We start from the raw sequence: 16,407 nt of genomic DNA, 5'->3' as shown, positions 1-16,407 counted from the left end.
TTAAATTAAATTAAATTTGTAAAAGATAGAGATATTAAATAATTTGTAAGCATATACTATGTATTAGATAATAAATAATTTTTCACTAATAATATTAAATCAAACATTAAGTTTTCTTATTAATTGCACATGTTTTTGTAAAATATATTATATTATTGCCTTTCTTTTATTATAAATGTTACAACAATACTTTTATATATATATTCTTATTAATTGCACATGTTTTTGTAAAATATATTATATTATTACCTTTCTTTTATTATAAATGTTACAACAATACTTTTATATATATATATATATATATATAGTTTATATAACTCATATTATTGTTTTTGTTATTATTGTTAGTAGCCATTGTATTCTAAAAGTTTTTTATTACTAATTATTATTTACTACTTCGAATTTTATTATTATTTTGATGATAATTGTTATCAATTATTTGTTCTTTATCATTATTATTATTAAGGTTATTCATTTTTAATGCTAATTATTATTTTTTTGTTTGTATTGAAGTATTAAGTATTATTATATTTTGGTCTATTAACATATTCATAATTTAATACTAATTATATCATATTGTAATAATAATTTCATAAATGTACCGGTCGTATTGCTGAATTCATGAATTTTGTGAATAATTTATTAGTTTATAAATTCAATTAATTGTTATTCATTTTACTACTTTAAAGAATTTAACCTATTGATTTTGATGTTCATGAAAAAATGTAGTCGTATTGTTCGGGAATCAAATATCTATTGAAGGAATTGAAACTGCTACAGTGGATGCACGAAATTTTAAATTTTTTTAGTGTTTAACAAATCAATCTCTACTCCGTTTGTTGACAAATTGTAAATATTACATAAATTGTATACATCAATTTTTTTTTAAAAAATGTATACATCAATTTTATTGTTCATTTTCATAACATTAATAGTTTTTAATAATGTAATATAACATAATTTAGTCCGTGCATCGCACGGGTAACATACTAGTAATTTACAGAGGAAGACTAAGACTTGTCGTACTAATCGCAATACCCGCTTTGTGCATTAAACAAATATTTAATATAGGAAAAGAATTATGTCCAATAATATTAAAAATCATCTCTAAATATTTATTTATTAATAGATCAGAATAAGTGTACAATAAATAATTTTTTATGGAGCAATTAATATAACTTTAAAATGTTCACCTAACTTAATTGATGTTGTTGAACCCATTAAATATTTGTGTATCAGTGTACCACAAAACAGCCCTAGAGAATGGACAGGAATCTAATGGTACAGATATTTGCTGGCCATATCTGCACAAATAATAAATGCTTTAAATGCTGCTGCAGAGGAAGAACAAGACTTTTCGTAGATATGCATTAAACAAATATTTAATATAAGAAAAGAATTATGTCCAATAATATAAAAATCATCTCTAAATATTTATTTATTAATAGAACAGAGTAATATTTTAGAAATAATTGTTGCATAAAACTGTCTCATATTTTATGTAATACTTTATTAGATAAATGAGATGAAATATATGGAAAAGTACATACATATTACATAGAAATAATTTATTACAAAAATGAAATGTAAGATTTATAAATCATTTCAAATATTTTACAGTCTAAAATTATAAATCTAGTTATATTAAACTATCTATCATATATAGTACTCAAACTATCTATCATATATGAAACAATTAATTAAGTCAATAATGAAAAAGTGAAGAAAGACATAATTGAGAAATCATCATATTAATTAAATTAGACATTACAAAAATATCTAGGGTAGAAATTTTTTAGAAACTATGCACATATGGGCCAACAAGTTGAGTGAAAAATTATTGAGTGATACTTTATATTATAATTGTTGTACTTTTAAAATTTTCACCTAAGGGGGTGTTTGGTTGGATGGATTTCCATGAAGTGAAGGAAAATGTGTTTTTCCAGGTTGGATGAAAAATATTTTCCATTGGAACTTGAGTTCCCAAAACTAGAGGAAAACAAATTCTTTGCTAGGAGTTGGTATTTTGTTTTCCAAGGAGTTTGGGAAGAAAGTATTGAGCAATTAGACAACTTTACCCTCATCAAAATAATATAATTTATTATCACTATTAATTATTAAGGGCATATTGGTCTTTATATTCATAATTCCTTACCATTCCAAATCTAACCAAACAATGGAATTCATATTCCCATTAATTTCTTTTCCACCAACCAAATAATGGAATATATTTTTCTAGTAATTTGTTTTCCATGGAATTTGAATTCCATTTCCTTCAAATATTTTTCAGCGAACTAAACGGGCTGACAGTAATGGTTGAATAAATAATTAATGTTCAGCATGAAAGGAAGAATTCTGAATTCCGTAATGCCATGACTCCAACTGTGAACATCATGACTACTCACATGCTTTCAGTAAATGTATTATTATAAACTTATAAGGAGTAAACTCTTAACTAAATTTTAATTATGATAAATTAACACTAAATCTTGGAAGGGTATTAACAAAAATATATAATTTACACATACCTTTGGGGCTGATGTTATTTGAAAATTGGAACTTATTAGAGATTTGGATGATATATTGTCAGTTAGGCTCATTGTTGAAAAAATCGTTAGGCGCTCGTCAGGCGATCAGGGGGCGCCTAGCGCCTAGGGCGACTAGGCAGGGATTAATCAGCGCCTAGGTGTTCGTGTATTTTTTATTTTTTAAAAATTTGTTTAAGTATTTTTAATTTTTAATGACTAATAATTATAAACTATATAATACTTTAATATTTAATACTAAAATATGAAATATTAACATAAAAAATATCTAGAGATTTAACAATTTATAGTTATTTCACTCAAAAGATGTTGTTTTGAGTGAAATAACTTATTAAAAAAAAAGGAATAATAGCTAATCGGCCAAATAGGCGGCCTAGTCGGTGCCTAGCTAGGAGGTCTAGTCGACGCCTAGAAGCTTAGGCAGTCAGCGCCTAAGCGGCTGGCACTTAGGCGGCCTAGTCAGCTGGCCACCTAGACCACCGAATAAGGTGATTCATTCGCTAGGCGGTTGACCGGCGCCTAGCGCCTGGCGGCGATTAATCGGCGCCTAAGCAGGATTTTTGCAACATTAGTTAGACTTCAAAATTTCCTCATATAAATTTTGACAAAAAGTCACGAGAAATTCCATCATACCTTCCACCGAAACTTCATCTAAAAAAAATAATTATGACGAACAAAATTGTGATTTAAAATCTATAAGCGAGTATTTGACAATCAGTAAACAATTGGTAAGTTAACGGCTTACTATATTAATTGTTAATATTAAAATGACATATAAAGAAAGGAACATATTGTTTTATTTATTTAACTATTTTTAAATTACATTTAGCTTTAAATATAAATTTTAAAATAATATCATTTTAAAATTAAGCATCATCAAAATCATCCTATTATTACTAGGCATTTTTACGTGAATTGTGTTAAGATTTGAGTCCAATATTAAAATAAGTTAATATAATTAAAGAAAACTAAAAATATTTTTAAAATATTATTTTTAATGCACCAAAGTTATGCATGTGAAAGTCCTATATTAAAAAAAAAAAAAAAACTATTTGGTAAATATCATATATTAATTATTACCATATTATATCTTTTTACAATGAAAAATGAAAGTCAAATATGTGACCCAATAATTTTTGGATAAAAGTAATATAACTAGTGTTTTATTCCTGCGATGCATGAAAATAATCATGTAATTATGAATTTAAATTTAAAAAAATATGTTGAAAATTTTGAAAGAAATTAAAAAAATATTAAATACAATATAATAATATAGTTGGTCTTCTCATATATTTGGCAAGTTATACATTTTCATTGCATACAAAATTAAAATTAAAATTATAATTAAAATAAAATTTTGTATGATTAATATAATCTCTAATCATGTACAAATTTAAATACATTTATAAATGAGATTATATGATTAAATTGATTATTCATAATTGTATTCAATTCATATATATTATAATTGTAACAATATAGATAATAATTTTAGAAATCAAAAGATTTATGTAAATTTTAAATTTTGTATAAATAGATTTAGGTATATGTATTTCTTTATATAATTGTATAATGCATAGTATGTGCACATAATATTCATTTAATTTCTTGGTTAGTGCATAAAAGTTATTGAGTATAGTACAGTACACCAACTTTTGAGGAATTTTCTTTAAGAAAAAACTTTTTAGAAATTAAGTATAACAATTGTCTTTGTTGGGGTGCCTAAATGCCTAAATTGAATTGAAAAGCTTTTAGATCCAGTGGCACTATTCCAAGAGAAATTTCATTTAATGAGCAAAGAAACTTCAACCAAATACCTAAGGAGGCATTTGACAAAAAAAATAATTAAACGTTTTTAATGAAAATTTTTTATATTGATTATTAATTAAAAATGTTTAAACGAGATATTAAACATTACTTATTAATTAAACTAAAAATATAAAATTAGTCTGTTAAAGAAATATGCAGCTTGAAAGAGTGCAATTTCAGCAGATAATTGAGGCTAGTGTCCGATGGACTCCAAATTATTTGAAGTCAATTAATGTACCTAAAGAAAGTCATAGGGATTGGATAAGAATCTAATGCCACATATCCAGTTGGAAGACCAAGACTTGTCTAAGCTAAGTCTATGCCGATGTGGTATGTCCCATAGCAACATACATAACTTCATCAAACAGAGATAAGATGAGATGGGCAAAATAGAGGAATCTTGACTATCTACTGATCGAGATTTTGACCACTGAGAAAAGAAACAAGTGAGCATTCCAATCCAAAATATATAAATAATTGGAGGAGGAGAGTTTGAGGGGAATAAAGTGATGCATTGTTTGTAGAGTATTTATGGGATGGATGGACTAGGGTACGGTGAATTGGTAGCCTTGGATCGTTTTGGTCTAGTGATACCAGATGAGAATAATAATTTCTATAGAGAATTTTATTATTGATCAATTGTATTTAATTTTCATAGTACATGCATGAATGGATTTTTTATAGGGATATAAGACATAACCCTAACTAGATCATGATTGGTAAATATAGAGTCCTAATAAGTAGAACCATTTTGAAAATATGATAAAATACAGAGTCCTAATAAGTAGAACCATTTGGAAAATTCTTAATGGTATTCCTCCAATGTGATCATCATTGACCCCTCGCATGCTTGCAGCTACAGTGTTGAGTTCCAATGGTAAGCCACCACACTTTTTTGCCAATTCTTTTGCATGGTTTTCAATAGCATCGGTGAGTACAGTATGATCATCTTGTACTAAAATTTCCTTGAACAAATTCCAAGCTTCTTCCTCATTAAGAACATTAATTTTGAACAACTTTTGGCATCCAATCTTACGACACACATCTAGTAGCCGAGTAGTTAAAATGAGCTTGTAACCCTTATCCCTAGGAGGGACACCCAATTTCTCCAAGTGAATGTTGTCCGACACGTTATCCAATATGAGCACAACATTATTTCCCACTAAATGGTTGCGTAAAATAGCAGCCCTTTGCTCTTCATTCTCGTCATCAGAAATTGTAATACCAGTAATTTTGGCAATGTTATCTTGTAATTTTCTAATGTTAAAATCTTGAGAAACTGTAACCCAGTAAACATTAACACGAGGGTTGTTTTGAAGGATTTGGTTATATATATGTTTAACCAAGGTTGTCTTCCCAACACCTCTTGTTCCATACACCCCAATACTAGTAACATTTTCATCTTCCACCCATCCATATATTTCTTCTAAATTAAATTTAGACGTTGTCCCAGATAATTGATCAACATTGAGTTGATATACCATACTCACATTCAGTGTAAGTTCACTAATATTTCTGCCCTCATCTCTAAGCTTTTTAACTCTTTCTGTCATCCTTTCGAGTTGTTGTGCTTTTATTAACTTCCAGGCATTCGTCATTATTAATCCCCTACCTTGTATGCTTTCCTTGAATGTTTCAAAGTGTTTTTTCAACTGCTCCACTTGCTGAAGCCAACTCTCCACTTCGCGTTTTCTCTTCCTTTGCCCTCCTCTTTCTATGTTCATCAACTCTGCTTTTATGTCATTCGCTTGCTCGTAAAGTTGATCTACTTCAACGTTTAGTGTTTCCAAATTTTCATCAAAACCCATATATTCTCCAACCATTTTACTACCAAACGAGAATATCTGTTCCATTTTTGTCTTCTAAGAAAAAGAATGGTCAAAAAATGAGTAATTTGAACAAAAAAATAAAACACTTAAGATTACACAGAAAGAGTAAAAATGTTAAGATTACAGAGCAATAATAAAAAATGAATAGTTAAAAGTGTACTATAAAAATGATAATATTACGTGCATAGCAAAAATGTTAAGATTACACATTTCAAAGAGTAAAAGTGCATGATCTAGAGTCTAGACACCACAAGTGTAATATATAATAGTTAAAAGTACTCTATAAAAATAACAAAGTAACCAAAAAGAAAGTAAAAAGTGCCCATTTCAAATAATAGAAGTAATTAGTGTAATTTTTTTTTTTAAAAAAAACCCTAATTTAAATTGTCACTTTTTTATGTGATTGAAGCTTGAATGTTATTTTATAAATTAAAACCCTAAATCGTAATGCTAAATAAAAACTGATGTCTAATAGTAATTAATTTGGTGGCAGTTCTAATTTCTCCCCACTACAATATTTAACATCAATTCTTGAATGAAAGTCTATTTGTAATACGTTATTTTCAGATATAAGAACTTGTGATAATTAAATTGCTTGTAGCACTACAAATTATTTAATTAGAATCAAGAAGAATATAATAGTTATGATGCAACATGATAGTGGATGAGTCCAAAATACTATATATTAAGAAGCATAAATATAATTTCAAAATTTTGTATATATATATTTTAAATTTGAAATTATTTCTATAAAATTGCTGTGACTTAAAGTTAGCCAATTTCAATGTTTTACTTCAATTTATTTTTATAATGAAAATTAAGAAATTTTTGAAATTTAATGCTTTAGATCGAACAAAATACGGTGTATTTGCTGCAGAGAAAAACTAAAACTTGTTAAACTTATTTTTATCATACTCGTTACAATAACATGCTTTATGTAAATATAAAAAATTCATCGACTTATTCAAGAAAATAGATGCATACCTGCAATGCAACAGCTACAATTTGTGTTTAGAAACTTCAAACTTAGCGGTAGCTTACAAACAATGAAGAAGCCAGAAGCCTATCTGCAGAGAGAGAGAGAGAGTTGTTCTTCAAAATTTTTTGAAATAAATTAACACCAAAGTCATGAGAGAAATTCAATGGAAGGAATAAAGAAACTTCAAGGAAACCCCACCTAAAGTTATTTGCTGTTTCTGTACAATTTCTGTTGTCTTATATGTGAACAGTCACAACTTAATTTTATCTATTTTCTGGGCTGCTGCATATACTTTATACAGTATTATTAAAATTTAATTGTTTTTTTTATTTTGATAATTATATATTATATATGTACAATATTTTTCGATTTTTACTTCTTAATTCCTTACGTATTAAATAATCATTAATTTAGTTCCTCGTGTGTTAACTAACTAATTTTTTTTTTAATATCTTATAATCAATAAATACTTATCATGTAACAAATTAAACTCATATACTTTAATTTTGAGAAATTTTCTTCAATTTTTTTGAGGAATTAAGTATAACAATTGTCATTGTTGGGGTGTGTAAATGTCTAAATTGACTAGAAAATTAAAACTTTAAGATCCAATGATACTATTCAATGAGAAATTTCATTGAAGGAGCAAAGAAACTTCAAGGAAATACCTAAGGAGATAATTGATAAAAGAAATAAATATTGTGATCTAACTATACTTTTATCAATAACAAGACAATAAAAATTCAATTAGAATAAACGTAATGTTACATAATATTTTGCATTCCTTAAATGAGTTGAAAAGAATGCTAAAGACCTTGTATTTAAGTGATATAGGTATAAATTTTTAATAAAAAAATTTGATATTGATTATTAATTAAAAACGTATAAAAAAGATATTAAAAATAAGTTATTAATTAAACTAAAAATATAAAATTAGTCTGCTATAGAAATATGTAGAGGTAACTCAACTGAACACAAGGGCTAGACCTTTGTTCACTGCACACAAGAAGTCCCTCCCACTTTAAGAGGTTGCTAGACCTTTGCTCACTGCACACAAGAAGTCCCTCCCACTTTAAGAGGTTGCTCTCACACTGTTGTTGGTGGGACTCGATCCCTGATCTCTTCTCCCAAATTTCATCCCTGTGATCAATACAGTTGAACTGCCCATGCAGGCAATTTGAGTAGATACTTGAGGCTAGTGTCCGGTGGACTCCAAATTATTTGAAGTCAATTATTGTAGCTAAAGAAAGTCATAGGGATTGGATAAGAATCCAATGCCACATATCCAGTTGGAAGACCAAGACTTGTCTAAGCTAAGTCTATGCCTGTCTTTAATCTTTCATTTGTAAAACTGTACTTGATTATCATAATTAAATGTCGGTAATTTATTACTATTTTTTATATGATGAGTAATGTTATTTGCCGTTTAAAAAATTTCATCAAATCTTTCTCTTCTTACATTACATTTTTTAATTAAACAACTAAGGTGTTTTGTTTCAAACATTGAAATCGAAATTGTAATGAAATAATAAAGTACTTGGTAATGGTAATGTGTTTAAGTAGATACTAGCATAAAAACACTAATCCGCAACCCTTGTACAAGAGATTCCGCGACCCCAACCCTTGTACAAGGGTTGCATGGGGTTACAGAAAACTTTGAGCTTTCTGCGACCCTTTTTGTTGGAAGGTTGGTGGATTCCTTTTTTTTTTTTTTTTTTTTTTTTTTTTTTTTTTAACTATAGTGATAATGTAATGGGAGGAGCCTTTTGAAATTAGATGGATCACCACCAAAATGCTTAATTTATCTGTTTGCAGAAAATATAAAATACAAGAGGTATAATTCCGTAAATTCTTAATTCATCTGTTTGCGGAAAGTACAAAATACTACAAATCCGAGATATAAACACTAAAATGCATCATTCCCCGAGAATACTTCGATGAGAACTGAATATTGTATTGATTCAATTGATCAATTACAATGATGAGGAATAGGAGATATATATACAAGGGGAGTCTCAGGTAGAGTAGAATAGCTAGTCCTAACATGACTCAAACTCAGAGAGTACTAACCTGAAGCTTGTCCCTAAGAAAAGAAAATCTAGGACTAGGCAAAGCTTTTGTAAAGATATCAGCTAATTGATCTTTTGTAGAAAAAGAAGCATGACCAGTATGACTAATAAGCAAACCTGTACCATCACCAACTCGAAGAACATCACCACCAGTGTACTCTTCAGATGTAGAGAGTGCAGCAATATCAGGGGTCGCGTGATTTGTCGCCCCAGTGTCTGGAATCCAAAGATGCGAGTCAGACACAAGATTCGGCGCATCCTCAGCATATGTTAAATGAGCTTGGAGTCCACGGCCAATTAAAGAAAAGCAGGCTGGTGCAAGATGGCCATAATTGCCACATAATTGGCATTAAGGCTGCCAATTACCACCACGTCACCCACATAACCTGCCACCACCATGCAAGCCACGTCCATGCTGCACACCACCGCCCTGCTGCTGCTGCTGGTCGGCGAAAGCAGCACCGCCACGCGACGGAGTCCCACCGCGACGATTCGATCCGCCTCGCCAAGACCGCGATCGACCTCCACTACCACGCTGGCCAACAAAAGCCGCAGCTGCAGGGGCTGGAACACCGCCATAGCTATCACCGGTAGCGAACTCATGCGAGCCAAGGAGATCGGCGAGTTCGGGAAGACGCACCGGCTGACCTCGAACATTCAAAGAGGCTACGACAGAGTGATATTCTGGACGTAAACCCCTGAAAATATACATATTTTGATCCTCCAAAGGAACCGCACGGCCAGCAAGAGCTAGATCTTCCACCATAACTTGCGCACGAGCAATGTAGCCGACGGCGGAGGCATCACCTTGGCGTATTGTTTGCAGCTGTCCAAGAATATGCATAATCCGAGCTTGACTGGAAGAGGCGAGAGCCTGCTCAAGCGCAATCCGAGCTTGACTGGAAGAGGCGAGAGCCTGCTCAAGCGCCATCCGAGCTTGACTGGAAGAGGCGAGAGCCTGCTCAAGCGCCAACCGAGCTTGACTGGAAGAGGCGAGAGCCTGCTCAAGCGCCAACCAAGCTTGACTGGAAGAGGCGAGAGCCTGCTCAAGCGCCAACCAGACTTGACTGGAAGAGGCGAGAGCCTGCTCAAGCGCCAACCAGATATCACGCGACGTAGTGCAACCAATTGCGAGGTACATGACTTCCGACGAAAGTGAAGAGATTAACATGCTAAGGACCGCCTGATCTTGGCGCACCCATGGAGCATGCAGCGGGTTGGGTAGAGCAGCAGCAGCGGAGGAGCCTTTAGAAACGGGAAGAAAACGATTAGGGCAAGAGTTCGTGCCATCAACGAAACCCATGAGGTCGTGCCCACGAAGAAACGGAATAACCTGCGTCCTCCAAAACAAGAAATTCTTGTTCGTTAGCTTAATGCTAACATAGTGATGCGCAGCACACAGAGAAGCGGCTGCTGAAGAAACCGCAGAAGAAATAGCTGCATCAGAAACGGTCCATTCGGAAGAATTAACAGAGCCGTCAACCATTGGAAAATAAACCTAGGCTAGCTGATACCAGATGAGAACTGAATATTGTATTGATTCAATTGAACAATTACAATGATGAGGAATAGGAGATATGTATACAAGGGGAGTCTCAGGTAGAGTAGAATAGCTAGTACTAACGTGACTCAAACTCAGAGAGTCCTAATAACTTCAAACACTAAAATGCACCTATACTACTATTACTACTACCTATATCTTCTTCTTCTTCCCCAACTCCTATTACCACTTGTAGTTGGCGCTAGTCTCTCACATCAAGCATCTCGAGGTTTTTGTGATTTTGCAATAGCTCACGTGGCAACAACTTCTTTATACTATCACATTTGGAGATAGAGAGGTGTCTGAGGGAAGAGAAGGTGCAATTAGCTGGAAGAATTACATCTTCTCTCTTACACACACTTATTAAATTGGCAGCTTACTGAAATGCAACTTCATAAGACTCTTTAATGGGGTGGCACTAGTAAGTGTTGGTTGCTGCATTTTCTGTTATTTGTTCCCTATTCAAATCCACTCTACTTCCTCGCAATCATCTACTTTTAGTTCTCTCAGATTACTCATTGATTGGAAATAGTCTGCTATGCACCCATTCAGTATCTAATTTCTAAATAACTAATGTTTGCAGGAAGCTGCAAAACTAATTAAATTTCTTGACCACCTGGCCTCTTTCCCCTTTAAAACTGATTCCCTTGAAGTACATATTCTTCATTTTACTATCCAAGTCAGTGTAATCACCCTAGCCTACAGATATGTGGTAGCATTCCAGTTACTCAAATTTTTTAACCACTGTGTTGTTGAAGCTGTGCAATTCATCATACCTTTTTTTAAATTCTTGAGATACAGCAAGCAATTCACTTCTTCACTCTGCAAGCTCGGACAATACTTCAATTGGAGGCATCTATGATTTCTTAGTTTGGAATCTCCAATATGCTTGTGCGCCTCCATGTATTTACATATTGATATTGGAGACTAACTAAACATTCCATGCCTTGAGGCAATTCCCTAATTCAACAATAACCTTCAATATTTAACACCCTCAATGACATCAGCTTCTTCATTGCTGGCAAACAACTAATTTTTTCACAATATCGAAGAAATAATCCATAAAGATTCTCCAAATTTGAGATTGAATTGGGAAGATACTCAAGCTCATTGTTATAACTTACATCAAGGACTCTAAGCTGTGCCATGTACAACAAGAAAGTTTCAGGAATTCTTTTAAGCCACCAATTTCTATTCAAAATCAAGGTTGAAAGGTTATGGCATAGGGAGGAAAGCCATCTTGAATCTCTTTCATTTCACTTTCTCATCAAGGAAACTTTCTCCAATTCAGGGATCCAATGTCTATCCTCTGAAATTTTAGTGAGGCGAGAATTGACCAAGAACTTTGAGCTCCTTAGAGCCGTTTCTCTCATTAAATTATGCATCTTATCATACCATTCTCCCCCTTCCAATAAGAAAATGTCTACTAGTTTATTCAATATAGAATGTCCCTCATTTCTATCTTCGCATAATCCTTGTGCAACCAACTTCAGTATTTGTTCATACTTCCCAATCTGCTCATCTTCAGGATACAAACAACAATAAAGGAAACACTCTTTCAACCTCTGATCATTCAATCTATTCTAGCTAAATTTGAGTACAATAAATACACAAATGCGCCACAAAAATGCACCACAGATCCAAAAAATGCACCATACCTCCCCACACCTAATGTGTACACACACATACATAATAGGCATACATATATAATTTCATAATCTTTTAATTTAGTTCAAATATTTTAGTTAATCGACTGATTAATGTAACCGAAAAAAGTTCAGTTCGGTTAATTCGGTAATAGAAACTTCATTTCAGTTCATGATTAAAAATTTAAAAATTTTGATTAATCGAATGCACATAATTGAAGCATATACTCTATCTCAATTAAAAGTCTAAGTTGTTAATTGGATAGAACATTTATGTTTATATATTATTTATGCTCAAAACACACACCACTACAACCATTCGTGCTAAGAAAAAATTATAAAAAAAAAGGGGAAATGGCAGTTTCTCCCCTATGTTATTTGCTTATAGCACTTTTCCCTCCTATGTTATTAAAGTGGCAGTTTTTACCCCTAAATTATTTTAAAAGTGGTAGTTTTCTCCCCTGTAATGTTAAGTTGACATTTTTGCCCTTAAAATAAAATAAAATAAAATAATTGTTGAATTTAGACTATTTTTAAATAAGAAATAAAATTATAAAAATAAATAAATAAATAAATAAGTTTTGATTGGCAGTTCAAAATCGAAATTGGAACCGAACCGTACCGATTTATCAAAATAAGTGTTTGATCATTTTCACTATATATGACTATGGTTAAATTACAGTTCAAGGTTCAATAATTATTTAATTTTATTTTTTTGGTTCTGAATCGTAACCAGAACCGTCTATACTATTTCGGTATGATTGCTACAGTGTTTGGTTAAGTTCGAACCGAATTGTGATCATCCATACATATAAGTAATAATTTGTTGGAGAAGAAAAATAAATGAAATAATTATTTTTAAGGGTAACAATGTCAATTTAACATTTCAGTGGGGAATACTGCCACTTTAATAACACAGGGGGAAAAAGTACTATATGCACATAACATAGGGGGAAAAAGTGTCATTTTCCCAAAAAAAATTGTAAAAGCATTTTTAGTGAAAAAATCCAAAAATAAATTGTAGTAGGGAAATATTTTTTTTTATAGGATTTAATGGATTGAGCTAAATGCAATGAATAGTTTCAGAGGAAGAAATCAACATGTTAAGCTTATATGTGGCTCATATTTTCTACAGTTATTTATCTGTTCTATATTTATTCCTGTAGGCTAGTTTCTGTTGTAACTTATGCTACTTCTCCACCATTGTATACTATTTATAGCCTGCTCATTTGATCATTAATCAACAAGACAGTTTTTACTCCATAGCTTTACACAACATTCTATAAAAGATTTGACATATATTTTTGTCACTTTTTTCTTGAAGTGATGCCGATGAGTACAATATTGATATCATAAAAGAATTCACTAAAAGTTATGGAGAAATAAGTATTAAAAGAATTTTGTGTTTTAATTATTGAAACTCAATGTTACTGTTAGAGAACTCAATGAAATATAGAGTAATATTAATAAATATTACATAAAATAGAGACATGAGAGACCTCCAAAGCATGTATTCCGAATTGAACAATGACAACTTCTGGCTACAATAATCATCCCTTATGATCTCATGACAATCAACGACACCTGCATTTCATTCAATAATCAACCATGAATTGAAGATCCAACAATAATTTGGTTGGGGCTGCAATGCATAGTGATTTCAATGATAAAATATTCTCTGTACTAAAAACCATCCACTAATGCTAAAAAAAAAGCGAAAATAGCGACGAAAGTTTTTGTCGCTAAAAAGGAAAATTCCGAATTAGCCACAAAATTGGTCCATCGCTAAAGCTTTGCGATGCAATTTAATTCCATCGTTAAATTTAGGTACAGAACATTCTATCACTAAACTAAAATAATCCGTTGCTATTTTCCTCTCCACGACAATTTGATTACAAAATTTGCAAGTGAATAATGACAAAAACTTTCATCGCAAAATATAGTGACAGATATTCCATAGCTATACCAAACAAAAACATCGCTAATTTGTTTATATTCTTTACCTTGGATGCCATTTAGCTACAGCTTAACGGCATAAATATTCATCGCTAAATTTAGCAAGGGATTTTTTCCGTCGCTATTTCGTTGCCATTTTTATTGTTATTAGGTATTTAGCTACAAACTTAATACAATTTTTTTCTATCAAAAAATAAAATTCATCCACTAATTAATATCACATATCTGCATTAAACCTATAATATAGTAGTTCAATAATATAATTGTAAAATATTTTATATTAAAAAATTCAAACTCAATTACAATAGTAAAAGTATAGCATTGTGCATGTAATGGTACATCATTAGAAACAAAAGTATATCATTCAATAACAATAACAATATTTTGGGGTTTGAAGAACTTTTATCAAATCCTTCCAGCTTTTAAGTATGCTCAAGTTCAAGAAAACATCAATGTAAATGACTTTCTCGACATTTTCGTTCATTTGTAGATACTCAGATTGTAAGCATTCAGTGTTACGGTCATACCATAACAGAACTTGGCACATATTTAAGAGGCAGTGTGCCCTCCGGGAATCACGAATGTGCATTTCATCACCATTTCCTTCATTTGAGTTTGTAACCAGCTTTTGCAAATGAGCACTCTTGGACAGAAAGAGGAAACTGCAGCACTAGTTTTGGCAGTCAATCAGTATCAAGTATTCAAAGTATAAATTGAACTGATGGGATGTATTGACTAGGTCAAAATGAGGGAACAGGAAAAGATTCATTCGCATAATTTTTAAATTTTTTTATAATTGCTTGATCTTTTAATTGGAATTTTAGTTGCATTGTGCTATGCTTATTCTTAATGTGAATATTAGTGAAATCTTAAAAACTTTAAGCCTGTAGCCACCCCCACCTCTTTAAAATGTGTCCACACAACATTTGATAACCAACTCAACTTTTTATGTGACTCTCTATCTCTCTTGCTCAAGAGACAGAATAACGGACACACCAATGATTTGTATGTAATTACTAATTAGCTTTTAAAGGTAAATAAAGAAGTACCTGTAAATCAGTTGGATCCTCCCGGCTCCAGCAACGTAACTTAGTGGCAACCTCAACTTAGTGGCTCCGCCAGGAATTCAACCTTTCATTTCCAAAGAGTGGTGCACCAAATCAATTATATGGATTAAGTCAATAAATGCGACAATAGAGATATTTCCTGCTGGCCACTTAATAACATTACTAAAAAAGCCACAAAGCATTCAGTAGCTTTTAGCACAGCTTTAGTGACAAAGAAACAAGGAAACTTTTCAATCCTACATCTCATTTCAAGCTACATAAATCAAATAAGCCTTAAATTGTAATGGGTATAAGTTTAAGGCATCCAAACAGGAAAATTATAATTTACAAAGCAGATTAACAATAGGATTTGAAATTATGCAATTTATTTTTCTTTTATTTCTTTTTTTTTCAAACTTTTTTCAGCTTTTTCAAATTTATTTTTTAAAAAGTGGTGAGTTGGATGAGAACTGAATATTGTATTGATTCAATTGAACCATTACAATGATGAGGAATAGGAGATATACATACAAGGGGAGTCTCAGGTAGAGTAGGATAACTAGTCCTAACGTGACTCAAACTCAGAGAGTCCTAATACTCCCCCTTAAGCGCAGGGTAAACTACTAACCTGAAGCTTGTCCCTAAGAAAAGAAAATCTAGGACTAGGCAAAGCTTTTGTAAAGATATCAGCTAATTGATCTTTTGTGGAAATAAAGTTAACCTGAATATCTCCATTGGCAACCCTATCTCTAACAAAGTGGTAGTCAATCTCCACGTGCTTAGTTCTTGCATGAAAAATTGGATTCGCACACATATAAGTAGCACCAAGATTGTCACACCATAATTTGGGAGTAAGGATGCCATCAATTTTGATCTCACGCAGCAAGGACATGATCCATATGACCTCAGCACAAACATCAGCCAAGGCTTTATACTCAGCTTTCGTTGATGATCTTGCAACTGTCTTCTGTTTCTTGCACACCCAAG

At 31.7% G+C, this 16,407-nt stretch overlaps 1 protein-coding gene across 1 annotated transcript; it reads right to left on the bottom strand.

The window, feature by feature from the left end:
• Positions 1–5,004: 5,004 nt before the first annotated feature.
• On the bottom strand, positions 5,005–7,301 carry LOC116021828 (probable disease resistance protein At1g52660). Its single transcript, XM_031262312.1, is given in 3 exon segments — positions 5,005–5,179; positions 5,182–6,217; positions 7,169–7,301. Coding segments are annotated over 2 exon segments (1,074 nt in total). The 5' UTR covers positions 6,209–6,217; positions 7,169–7,301; the 3' UTR covers positions 5,005–5,132.
• Positions 7,302–16,407: the final 9,106 nt, after the last annotated feature.

The sequence above is a fragment of the Ipomoea triloba genome, chromosome 6 (genome assembly GCF_003576645.1).
Source record: "Ipomoea triloba cultivar NCNSP0323 chromosome 6, ASM357664v1".
In the NCBI taxonomy this organism is placed as follows: Eukaryota; Viridiplantae; Streptophyta; class Magnoliopsida; order Solanales; family Convolvulaceae; genus Ipomoea; species Ipomoea triloba.
The sequence above is the reverse complement of the archived record's forward strand: the minus strand, read 5'-3'. Positions and strand labels throughout refer to the sequence as shown.